Raw genomic sequence first — 13606 nt, forward strand, 5'->3', positions numbered from 1 at the left:
GAGAGCAGAAGTTGGTAATAGTTACCTTTCTAAATGTCTTGTCACTATGACTGAAATATTCAGATATGCTTATGTAATGAGACAGTTGAGGTGTTTATATAGTTGAATGAGACAGATTTACTTTTCTAATGTTTTGGAACTGATGTGTTTTATTTTTGAGGAGCATATTATAGAGTCTATGCTAGATCACTGCAGTAGTGAGGTGTGTTTAATGAGGCAGTGTGCTGAAGTCTGCAGAGTTTTTGACCCATGAGGACTGGAGCCTGACACATGTAGTTTACACAGATAAAATACACTTTTTCCACAGTTTTGGAGGTAGGCGACTGTGTAAGGCCAGAATACGAGAAATCTAGTATAGTACAGTTTTGCCCATAGATTTTGGACAGCTAATATCAGTAATTCTGTTGCGCTTAGATTTGTATTGCACTCACTAAGTGATGCGCTCAGACTGTGGGTGGTGGCTTACTGATTTTATGCTGTTTGGAAGCTGTGAATAAAAAGGTTTATGATCTCTAGAGGTTGAATTTCATAAATATAAATTTTATAAATATGCTTGAGTAGAAATAAAAATATTGTCATTTGAAAGTGCTCCAAAAAGTACAATCCTTAAAAATGTTACATGTTCATGTACCTGACTAGCTGGTGCTTGTTGCTGAGGTGGGAACCCTGCAGTTTCACTGATGCTAGTGAGATGAGCTAAAACTGTGACTGGTAAAGCATGCTACTCAAATAAAGCATGACCTGAAAGTAACATTTAACCCACACTCTCAGGAACAACACACACATTTAGATACCACAGGTTTTCTGTCCATAGCGTCACCTCATGTTTGTGCTGTTGATTTGTATCAGCAGTGCTGACCTGGAATATTTGCAGTAAAATAAATAATGATATGAATATGGAGCTATAAATAATAGCGACAGTAGTTAATTAGTGCAGCTCTGCCCTCTTTCTCTGGGCTAAACTCAGTAATCAGCGCATGCAATTTGGGGTTATACATAATGAAGTTGCTGCAGTCATTTCTGATCCAGAATCTGAGGCGTCATACTTTAGGCATCTTAAGAGGCCACTGAGGGGAGAAAACATGTCTGTTCAGAATAGAGCCGTGACAGTGTGCCTGAAGCCTTCACACATTTCTCTCTCTCTCTCTCTCTCTCTCTCTCTCTCTCTCTCTCTCTCTCTCTCTCTCTCACGTCTGCAATTTAATACACAATTACTGTTTCATTGCTTAATTTGATGTATTGGAGAAAAAAATAATAAATTGAAAGCCTGTGCAAAAGTTAGGGCACATTTTATTGTACCATTTTTTTTTTCTCCAGTATTTTAAACTCAAACAGTAAAAATTGTGCACTAAAATTAGCAGACAACTGCTACAACTGTGTTCTCTGTAGAGGATATGTTAACTTATTTTCACTTACAAAAGCAACAAAATATGTAAAATTTGACCCAAGAATTTTAGACTTTTTTAAATTACATGTACATTTGATTTACTTAACAACAGGTCATGTTATGTCTTTTTTCCCTCATTTGTTTTGATTTGAAATAAATGCAGATGAATGGGGGGAAAAAATGTAAAGGATTTTTAAATGTGGTATTTATTGAAAGGGAGATCAGACTTACATGCAGCTCTGGCACAGAAACACACACAGACATGTGTGTGTGTGTGTGGGGGGCGGCATGTGTGTTGCAAGCGTTTCATCTAGAGTCTGAGTACAGTAGTAAGTTAGTCAGCATATGCCATTCAAGTAGGGGCATCTCAGCTGGTGGGATAATGGGACTGACTATTCAGCGACTCTAGGTGAAGGGGACCCTCAAGGGGCCTGGATTAAAAAAAAGTTGAGGTTAGTGTGTAGTTTGAACTTGAAAGAAATAATCACTAGCCAGCTAGGGTTGCCAATGCTCACACTTTCGGCCACTGTTTCGGCCACATCTCTGACGTCAAGTAAAAAGATGCAACAAAGCCACATCCTGATGAAACAAAATTCAGTTGGACCACAAGACTACTTTTTCAGCATGATCAGCTGAGCTTGGTATATAAATAAACATAACAGATACGCTTTCAGTTGGCTGTATACTGCATTAATTAGCATTAAAAGCAGCCCTCTGCATTTTTTTGCCCTCACTTGAAATGGTGGTGCAACGACAGTAACCGTTGGAATTAAATGCGAGAGAAGACCTCAGTAGCATGAGCAACTGCTTCTCATCAGTCGGAAGTCAGTGTGGATGTATTTTAGTGCACTCTGCCTGTTTCCTGTTCATCTGCAATAAAGCGCAAAATAAACATTAAGTAACAACTGTTAACCTCCTGAACCCTAGGCTTATTATTTGATTATTAATCTTAAGGCTTATTAATTAGTAACTACTATGAAACTAATATGCAAGCTAAGAGAGTTAGTAACTGAAATGTGAGTCTTCATATGGACCTTCAGGGTTTATAAGGTTAAAAAAAATCCTGTTGAGTTGACTTTAAATAAGAAGTAAAGCATTACTGCAACCTTTTTAATGTACACTTCTGTGCAAATGTTTAGGTACCCCTGGCGAAATTACATATTTTGTTGTATTTTGTTATAAGTAAACACAGCCTCTACAGCAGACTACTAGAATAACATTTTTCTGCAAATGTTAATGCACACTTACTTTGTATTTGATTAACATTAAAAACGAAATTGATTTTTTTCCAAATCATTATTTGATATTGTCTGTAAAAAGTTCCTCCAGGAATCAGCAGTCACAAATTCACCCAACCTTTGCAATTTGGTCCCATCACCATTATTACATCAGCGTTATTTCCATATTAAGCATGTAAATTGTATTAGTGCTTTCATAGTTATTGTAAATGTCATGCTAATGTGTGGTTTTGCGGTGGGGCACGGGGTGTAGTTGATAATCCCAGTTTTTTTGGCAATGAGGAAGTATTGTGGTAATTATATTGTTCAAAATAAAAGCCTTATTATAAAACTTATTATAAAATAAGTTTGCTAGCACTTTATTTTACTGTTGTTCCTCATCTTTCCTGATATCTTTCCTGATATTTGACGGTAGAAGTATGGTGCTTTTCCTGTGTACAAGTAGTTTCTTTACTTATATAGTATATTTCTGTAGGTTCTCATCTCTCAGAAGCCCACTTAGGCCCAATCCCTTTTCTTATTTTTGCTCCTGCTCCTTGTTTTCAAGTACGCTACAAGGGGTAGTGGTTGAAATCTTGCCCTATAAAATTGGACAACCCTTAAATAAAAAAGAACATTACTTTATTAACAGGCTACTTGCGTTGCTCTGTAGGCAACCCTGCCAGCCTGCAGTGACAGCAGAGGAGGGTAAAGTTCAGCAACCTCTCTGCTGGGCCTTACTTAGATTTAGCGCATCATATGCTACAATTATTTATTATCGCTCACCCCTAATTCTTCTGTGATATGAAGCTGAATTCAGCTATTTGCCAGCTTCTTGTATAAATTTTCCCATTCCGCCTTAAATGGTTACATTCTGGCACCTCAGGCTTCAGAACTGCTGCACCATTTAACAGGAAACAGGAAATTTAGCTAGCTAGCTAACAAGACATCAGCATACTACTAGCAATTTTTATTATGGTTGTTTTGAAGAAAAGGAACACGATCATACTATGGTTATCATCATTTTTTAACAGAGAAAATACATTTATGGGTGTCTTTGGTCGCTTGCGTTAACACTCCATCCGGAGTGTGCCTCTGAAAATCCTTGGAGCCGTAACACTTCACCCTACCCTATCTTTCTCAACAAAAATCAGGACACCCTACTCCTAGGCGGAGGGGAAAGGGCTATGTGGTAGGGGCAAGGGGTGAAATGGGATTGAGCCTTAGTTTCTTATTTATTTGTCCCTTGTTTTTATCATCACAAATTTGTACAGTTTTATTGCAAACATCCCTTCAGAAAAAACAGAGTCCTTAGATTAGCATAGACATGGAGAAAGGCTACTGCCAAATCAAGCGGTTAGCTCTCAGCAATAATAAAAAAGCCTTCAGGATCCTGTTGAAAATGAATAACCCCGAGTTTACACTGTCTCTGTGTTTGTCTCCTGTAGTCAGATGCCAGCTGAGGGTCCAGACACGGATATGCCCGCTGCCACCTCTCTGCCCGCCAAGCTGGAGCTGTCGCCTGTGTGTGAGGCGGCCAGCCCCTCCACTCGGCCCGCCACTCGTCCCCTCTCACCCAGCGAGGGCAGCGCCAGCCTGGGGGAGCCAGAGGAGGACGAGGGCACACATACTCACTCTCACTCACATTCACCTGCTTCCAGCTCCTGCAGCGCCACCTACACCAACCTGGGTAAGTACTGCACACGTTAAGCCTCCTGTAATCATACATAAACACAGACACGTTTTATTTCTGGGGGTCTGGACATCTGTCACTGAATACGTCGTCTGGAAGAAAGCCAGTGGCTCCTGATGGTGGGGATTTGATTAGCTCTGAATAGATTTGGTTGGCTCTGCTAGCTCGCTGCTACAACAGAAAAGGGCAGTGTTTTGCCAGAATTCTGTGCTTTCTACAAAATACTACAAAAAGTTCCAGGTGCGCCTGACAGTGTGAGGTGTGTTCAGGCTGAAACACTGTTTAGTATATGTCATATCCATATACTGTTTAGAATAGAACAGTATATGAATATGGGTCCTCAGCACCAAAGATCTAGTCTCTTCGTAAGATACAGTCCACCATGCATATGACATGTCAACAGTTTAGAAAGGACACTCGTGTGCATGGTGCATAAATTTGTGTAAGAGCTTGCATGTGTGTGGTTCTTCTAAGCGTTATTTGTGTTCCAGTGATTTATTAAACTGTGCGGTGGTCACAATGGAAAATCACTTTTTCTGTCATTTCGTTAAGCTGAGAATAAAGCTTTTCTGCACTTTCTCAGGGTGTCGTATAGGAGACATTTGCTTTCTAGTTTACCCAGAGAATAGGATTAAGAAGAATATTAGCTGAGTAGTAAGGAGCTGTGTGCTGTGACTGGATACCAGTCCGCTAGCAGAACTCATTCTGATCTTCATCTCCTGAAAAGTTCAACTTGTGTTAACTAAATGATGCTAAAAGGCATTTAGTTTAATGATACTGCCACATTTTGAGTACTTGAAGATTGTATATTTTGTTGCTTGAAGTGCTTGAAGATATTGAAGTTTAAATAATTACTTACAGTTTTAGTGTATTGAGAGCTTTCATACACTGTTTTTAGATACTGCAGACTGTGTTAGGATTAATAAGTAGCCACTGTCATGGTTTTAGTTTGTAAAGCATACACAAGGTGAATTTCTAGCCGTCATTCTTTAAGTGATATGTTGCCAAAGCCTATCACAAGAAATGGGGACTTGCACGTGAGTCGCATGTCAACGTGGATGTGGACTTTGATTCACGACTTGACTCAGACTCAAGACTTAAGACTTATGTAATTAAAAAAAAAAGCACAAACAAAACTGGTTAATTTAGTGCTGCCAATGTTAAGACTGGAAACGAATAAAACCTTTTGTTTCCAATCTTACGTGTATGATTGTGCCTTTGCAGTTCTACTTTGGTCATGCACAGTGTTGAGGGTTCAGTGCATTGCATTATGGGTATTGCAGTGAATTTATCTTATTACTTTGGCAACTATAGTCACTCATTGACACGTTAACTATCTGCAGTAAAGTGAAACACTTCACCAACATTCCAACTCACTCTTTTGGAATAGGAAACGTGGTAGATGTGGTTATTATCCCTGAGCAGCAGCAAAAGGTAAACTTACTCAGGCCCTGGGGCTAGTTATGGGAAAAGCTCCCTTGATTTGTCCGACCACAGCCTGGAAGGAGAAATCAGAAAAAATAAACTTAAAAATAGACTTAATTACTGTGTTGTCGTCTTTGCAGCCCACAGTGGTATCAGGTTCGATACAGCTTCAAATGATGAGCTTTTCATTATAGAAAAACCTTTTGTCTCAAGGTCAGAACACAAGGACTAAATGCAGGGTTGAAAGGGAGGATGTAAAACCAGCAGTATCTGATTTAGCTTTAGTTGTTTAGTAGTTTGGTAGTTTATATCTAACTGAAGTTTTAGTAGGTTACAGATCAGGTTCCTCTAAAACTTGCTAAAACTTCAGCCAGATTAGCTGTTACACTAGGTCTCAGATTCACACCCAGAGACTCGAGACTTGACTCGGACTCGTAATTGTTTGAGCTGACATGAATCATATGTTTGTCAACAAACAGAATATCACTTGGGTGTGTTTTTGTCAGTAGGATTAAGGCAAATACATGTAAATGAGCAGGAAAGCGCTTTTTTTTTGGACATCATGAGTCTTAAACAACACAAGTTTTAACTTATGACTTTGAGAGGACAGCAGTGAGTATTGTTTGTTTAACTGAGCTCGAATTGTGTCTCTTGTCTGCTGGGAGCTATTAAGTATGAACAGCTACAAAGCAAGACAGCTGCTCAGCTAATTTGGCTTTTTAGGTTTGCACAATACAATTTAACTGTCTTTCAAAATAAAAAGGACGAATTGTTAATCATAATTATTTGTATGGCAGTTAATTGTCGTCTAAAACTTAATGGACATGAGAGAACTAATGTTACCATCTATGAAGACTGTGATCTCTCTTAAGTAAGTTCCGAAGAATTTCTTAACAAATGCTGTTTATCTGCTATGAGCCAGAGCCAACAAGCCATTATTCTATCATTTATTGACTTTCCCAGCTGCAGACTCGGCCCTGCTGGCTGCTGATGAGTAATAGTGGCAGCACTGGAACATGCTTTACTGAAACTGAGGAGTTTATTTGGCTCCATCTCAACATCAGATACAGAGAGGGGAAAAGCTTTAATTCCTGTCTGAGTTGGGCCTGTTGAACATGTCTAAACAGCAGCTGGAGAGGGTTAGCCTTTCTCTCTCTAACACGTCACATACGCATGCACACTACTGGGTGTATGTGCCTGCTGTGGTAAGGAGAGGAGAGCAGGTGAGGGGTTAAAGCTGGCGACTAAAGCGTGTAGCTGTGGATCAGACAGGATGATTTCTCCAGCTGCTTTAGCAGATCCTGGCACTGTCAGACTCCTCTATTCCCTGTTCACTCTTTAGTTTTTGAGTAGGTTAGTGTAGACGTTGAGTAGACGTTGCATGGCTGTACAAAAGAGTTATTCCTTTGTACTTGGCATCATGCATGCAAGCACATGCTTGCTCTCTAACTCTCATACACACAGACACACAGTGTGGGGAGGGAGAGCAGCTGACTGACTCAGTCTCAGATATAGCTTGAACAGAGCAGGACTCTCTCTCTCTCTCTCTCTCTCTCTCTCTCTCTCTCTCTCTCTCTCTCTCTCTCTCTCTCTCGCACTCTCTCTCTCTCTCGCACTCTCTCCCTCTCTCTCTACTGGGGGAGTGTGTGCGTGTTCCCTAGGCTAGCTTCTCTCTGAACTCTGGACTGAGAGGGTGGCACAGAGGAGGTAGGTCTTTCTCTTCTCTTCTCTTCTCTTCTCTTCTTCTGCTCTTTAGTTCTCTTCTTCTGCTCTACTCTTTCTCTTTCATTCTCTTCAGTTCTCTCTTAGCTACTCTTCAGGTCTGTTGTCGTCAGTTCTCTTCTCCACTCTTCTCATCAGTTCTCTTCTTTCTACTCTTCTCCTCTCCTCAGTTCTCTTTAGTTCTCTTCTCTACAGTTCTCTAAAGCTCTTTCTCTTCAGATCTCTCCTCCTTTCTTTTCTCTATGCTGTGCTATTGCTGTATTGTTTTTTCACTCAAGGCAATTTGAGTCCATCAGTCAGTGTTTGGAATAGTAGTTTGTCCATAGATTCATGTGGCATACATTTGCCCATGAGTGATCCCTGTAGGTAAGGATTATCAGAGGGAGAATTTATGTGTGTTGCAGCTTTTTGTGGGAGTGTAACTGTATAAGAGCATCATAAATTGTCATTTAATGACAACAACTAGACTAAAATTAATGACATCATAGCTTTGGTCATTTTAGTGTGATCTATAAAGTTTTGTCTACAGGCCATATCCTTTCACAATCATAAAGATGAAACAAAATTTAAAGACAATACTAGCCGTTCAGAAATCACTGCAACACACTTTTTGGAGGCCAAGACTGTAGCACATTTTAATGGTTTTGAAGAAAATGGTTCCACTGATATCTGTTGCTCACCAGAGAGATACAGTGAGCCAAGATGATTATTTCTAGTTCAAAGTTCATACTTTCTATGATTGAAATTCACTGATTTGCTGTAAAGCTTGAAGAGAGGCAGTATAAGTTCTCAACTTAAAGAAAGTTTTAGAGATCCATGTTGGCATTCTCATCATTTGCAAATAATGGAATCAGAAACCCTCACTGCATCTTCATTAAGAAAGTTTCTTTGAGCTCTCAAGCGTATCTAAAACAAATTATTTATTTGAGTTATTTTTATAATTAACATAAAGTGTAAACTTCTTGTAAAGAAGTCACTTTTAAAATGTATGTGGCTTAAAATAATGGGAAGGGAGTATCAGCAGTAGAAGATGCCAGCAAAAGATTTGAATCAAAAAGTAATTAATTGCATTGGCAGGAGGGTGTGGGGAAATTTGAGGCTTTGGCACATTTTCCCATGAGGCTTTGGCCCTCGGCTCACACTGCTGAAGTGTTTACTGAGCCTCTGGCTGTCTGTAAGACTGCAGTGCCATTTCTATGCATTAGTCACAGGTCAGGGTTGGAGTGCAGGGTTAGTGCTATGTTTTCTCACTCAGACTCTTCTATTTTTAAATACTCAGTTGAAGAATATTCTTTAGTTGATGATCTACACTTCTTTCTATAAGGGCTTGGTAGTTCAAACTTGAAGCCTTCTATAAATTATGGTAAATTCTACCCACCACACTCAAAGCTCATGCTGCAGGTGTACTATGAACTTACTCCTGCCATAATGAACCAGCCGGGGTCCGTATATTCAGTCTGTTTCCCCTCTCTCACTCACTTCCCTGCCTTGTTTACCTCTCAGTTTCTCCTCTGTTTTGATTTCCTTTGTGCTGCATCTTTAAACTGACTCTGTTAAGGTCCACCAGCTCCACTTTCACTAATCTCTCATTCGTTTAGACGATAATTAAGGGCATCGTTAATATTCACACTCACACATTTCTGCAGCTCTTAGTTAGCATGAGATGAACTCTGCTTGTGACCTTGGTGGTGCTCAGCATGCTCCTCGTGCTGAAATCAAAACTGAGGGAAGAAGTAACAGAGCTCACTGTGGAGATATGAGTTTATTTGAGCTGCACTATCTGGCCTGACAGATTGAGACTCAGGCCTGTTTCGCACATGCTACCTCTCCGTGGCGCAAGCAACACAAAATGTCTTGCTTTTCATTGCCACACTCGCGTTAACAGGTCAGAGCGTTCACACAGACTGTGCGAGACACGTCTCAGGAGCCGCAGACATTTACAAAAAAGACGATGAGGGTTAGCTGACATAACAAAACTGGTAGTTAGCATTCTTCTTCAAGCATGTTCCAATGACATTGCGTTAGCGGGAGTTTAAAAAGATGGAGAGGCGTATGCTAACCTTCACCGTTTCACCCTCCTAGCGCTAGTAGAATAATGACAATGGGGGAGACATAGCCAGCGGTTGGAAGGAGACACAACTAAATAGAGGAGAAAACTGGGGAAGATGACAAAAAAGATAAAAAAAAGTCTTCAGTTCAGGCCATTATCAAATGGAATACTAGCGTTCATGTCACATAGAGGTAGTATACGCGGAACAGGCCTCACACGGATCTCATCTCTCATTCAGTGAGTAAGTGTAAATGTAATCTGGCCAAAGTCCATATCCAGATGCTATCCAGATATGAAACACATTAATGCGAGCTGTCAGCAGCCTCATACAGTATAAGAAAGCACATAAACAAGTCTACTTGAGATTACTTAACAACTCGACACAATCTGAGTCCGTTTACATGATCCTAATTTGTTGTTTGAGTAGAGTTTCCCGTGCAAAACTTTAAAAGGAAACTAAAAAAAGTAAACTTGGCTACATTTGGAGTAAAGGGAACAATGTGTACATTTTATGTTTTACTGACCTTTCGCTTTAAACCTAGCTCTTCTGGCACGTTAGCCACAAATCCTTGGACTACTTGGATGAAATCATTTTCGTCACTTAAAAGGGGGGTTCGTCTAAGTCATAAGAGCATCTGAGGCAGCTGCAGATTGAGATTAGAGTGGAGATTATGCCTCCCTCAGATGGATTAAAGCAGATTACAGAACGGCTGTTCATTGATGGCACTCTGTTCTAAGGATTTCTCCATTTTTCCTTATTTTGTTATACGAGGACCATGCAGGTCTGAGTTTGTGGTAGTGCTTGGAGCATATGTGACCTGCAGAGACTCAAATAGGACATAGAGGTACAGATGTGTCATGCTACAGGTGCAGAAGAGAGTGGGCTGTCATTTTCATAGTTCAATAGGTTTTCAAAATGAAGCGCAGTATGAACAGTAACTATTATTGACCACTTTTTTTCACTCTACTGTCTCTTCCTGAGAAGCTTCAGCTGTGAAAATGTCTGAAGAATCATGAGTTTAAAGAAATACAAAACAGCACAATGCTGTATTTTCCTAACACTCCTGCTGTGTGCTAGTGCTGCTGTTTGTCTTTCTCTCTGCTCTGCAAAAGCTCCGCTTCAGTCCATTCCCAGCAGGCCACAGAATCAGGGCAGAGTTAACTAAAGCCCTCAAACTCAATCCCAGAGAGAGAGAAAGAGGGGGCGAGGTGGAGAGAGACAGACAGAAGGAGAAATGTTAATGGAAATCAATTCAGTGCTTGCTCTATTGGCATTCCTGTTAGTTTTACCCATATAAACTGAGCTCTGGACATCTGAGGCTCAGCAAGACGCTTCACAACTATGCCTAAATGTTTTATTGATAGAGCTGTAGGGCACAGATACAACAATCAGATGTCTTGTTTTCATGGACTATGCTGGACTCTGTTCCGTGGTGGGCTGCTGCACTATTTCTGAAATTCTATTGATGTTTTTGATGTTTGTGTTTATGAACTGTTTCTTAGCGTGAAATTGGAACAAACTTTAACAAGTGTTTGAATTCACTCATGGTCTCTCTCTCCCTTTCCATCTCTCCTCCCTTCTTTGTCTGTCTGTCTGTCTTTGACCCGCTTTTCTCACACTTCTTCTCATTCTTTTTTCCCCTCCCTCTTTCTCTCTCTTTCTCTCTCTCTCTCACTTTAGGTCAGTCCAGGGCCAGTATGATTCCCCTGAAACATCCCAGGCACCCTAAAGCCTCTGACGACACTCTGCACTCTGAGCCTGAGGGTTCTGATCCTGGCTCTAAAGCCACTCCTCCTCCTCTACCTAAGAAGGCCGTTCCCCGAGCCCATACGGAGCCATCTCTGTCCAGAGAGTCTGCAGCTCCGCGGCCGCGTGGTGAGGCCAAGCCAGGCGGCACCAGCTTGAGTGTAGCCAATCCGCTGTACGACCTAGACTCCACCTGGGAGACAGCCAGTCAGAGCTCCTCCCTCAGCTCCGACGCCCGGCAGCTTGATGAGTCCGGAGACTCTCTGGAGCGACCTGCAGGGGGGCGGAGTCTGTCGTGTCTTACCAACAGCGGCTCAGCACAGGGCCGGGAGAGGAGGGCCGGCGAGCGCAGGGGCTGCCGCAGCACAGAGAGCTTGACAGCCAGAGGGCGCTCATCTGGCAGGTAGGGATGCAGTGGCTGGTTACACGTGATTCAGAGGACGCGTGTGCTAGCCTTCACCCTCCTAGTGCTGGTAAAACTGTGTGATTAGGGGGTACCTAGCTAGCGGGTGCAAATGTTAATGCCTAAATATGAGGAGAAAATTTGGATAAAAAAAAGGTGAATAAATAAATGAAATCCACATGTTTAAATGTGCATTGGAACATTGTATCAACAAAATCTTTTCAATTGGTTTTGAATAGTAAATGGAAACTGAAAACACAATAATTCTAAAATCTAAATAATTCTAAAACTTGGAGCCCCACAAAATGTCACACAGTGTACATATTTGTCTGTTTTTTTTGGAATATTTCCATATAGCTCTACCTAAAGGGGAATTCCAGTGGTTCTTCAAAAGATTCTACATAATTGAATCATTGCAATGTAAACAGAGATTGAGAATGCTTTGATGTGAAACTTCAAACCAGCTCAGATTCAGTCTCTACACTGAAGGTGATAGAAGTTAGCTGTCTACAAATTTAGCCATTGTATTTACTAATCAAAACAATCAGTAAAAACGTGCTTTATATGTAATTTTGATAATGGGAGAAGATTGTGAAGGCCCCCTAAAAATACATTTTTCTGGGGACTATTTATGCAATTAATATATTTTAAAAATTTACTTTGGGCCAAAACCTTATCGTACAGGTATCATAAAACGATGTCTCAGGCATCAGGAAATGTATTTGTAACCATTTCTTATAAACCTTTTTGTAAAGGAGTCCACCACTGTAAGCAATTCTGTAAATTTCTCTAGAATGGAACATTTCACATCAAACCAGTCTGAGTGATTTTATTTACACTTTAATAATTATATTATTATATGCAGACATTTTGAAAAAGCTGTGGAATTCATTGACAATGTGAAATACAATATCAGCTGCTAACAGCAATAGTATGAATAAAATCATAACGATACCCATCCTAATGTGCAGGGGCAGAGACGGCGGCAGTAAGCCCCAGAGGCAGGCTCTCTATAAGGGCATAGATAGCTGGGAGGAGGTGGTGGGCCGCATCCGCAGCCTGCACACAGAAACCCTCTGCAAACTAGCCAGCCGCTGCGAGGATCGCTTCATGGCCGGCCAGAAGGACCACTTGCGCTTTGGTACGGACAGTTGGTCCCACTTCCGGCTGACCACAGGCAAGCCCTGCTGCGAGGCGGGAGATGCTGTCTACTACACTGCTGCTTACGCGAAGGACCCACTCGTCAACTACGCCGTTAAGGTAGATCACTTTCCACTGTACTTGGGTTAACAGCAAATGATTCCATAATCTGAAGAATATATTAGCAAAATTTGTGAAAAGAACAAAAATAAAAAGAAAGTATTGGCAAAAGTGAAAAGCAGGAAATAGAAAAGGAAATATGTATATTTCTTTTGATTTAATTACTACTTGTAAAATATCTTTACATTTTCACAGTAGTTTGCTTGAGGATTTTATTATTTTTGTCTAGAACTTTTGGCTCAAAATTAACTCCTTATCTTAGCATTGCCTCACATCCAAACAAAACTATTGGAAGTGTGGTTGAATGACAGTTGAGCGGAGTTATTAGTATTCGTAAGAGTAGGCGAGACGAGCAGACTGTGGATGACAGCGAGAGAGTGAGAGCTGTATTATTTACATGAGAAAACCTTCAGTGTCGCAGCACATCAAAGAGTTTTCTACATTAAAGAGCAGTACTTGTTTTTCCCCTACACACTCTCATAGATAAACAACTGCAGCATCTGCATGGAGACACTTGCAAAGTCCCAAATTAAAAGCCACCCTCTGCGTCCCACCCCCTCTCCACACCCCAGCTCACCCACCCCCTCCGCTCAAACTGTTGTCACACACCACATGTTTTATTCATAAGCCTCAAATGACTTGGCAGAACATTAGTATCAAGCTACTGTTCTGGGAAAAAAGAACTGAATGTTTTGGTCCTTA

At 40.9% G+C, this 13606-nt stretch overlaps 1 protein-coding gene across 3 annotated transcripts in view; it reads left to right on the top strand.

Annotated features, from left to right (window-relative positions):
- The window catches only part of peak1 (pseudopodium-enriched atypical kinase 1), a 103158-nt gene that overhangs the window by 83286 nt on the left and 6266 nt on the right, over positions 1-13606 (top strand). For all 3 annotated transcript variants that reach the window (XM_036576589.1, XM_036576591.1, XM_036576590.1), the window contains 3 exons: positions 4053-4294; positions 11176-11644; positions 12616-12904. In XM_036576589.1, coding sequence (XP_036432482.1) covers positions 4053-4294; positions 11176-11644; positions 12616-12904 — 1000 coding nt within the window. The remainder of the gene's footprint in view (positions 1-4052; positions 4295-11175; positions 11645-12615; positions 12905-13606) is intronic.

This window comes from Colossoma macropomum, unplaced genomic scaffold (assembly GCF_904425465.1).
Source record: "Colossoma macropomum unplaced genomic scaffold, Colossoma_macropomum, whole genome shotgun sequence".
Taxonomy (NCBI): Eukaryota; Metazoa; Chordata; class Actinopteri; order Characiformes; family Serrasalmidae; genus Colossoma; species Colossoma macropomum.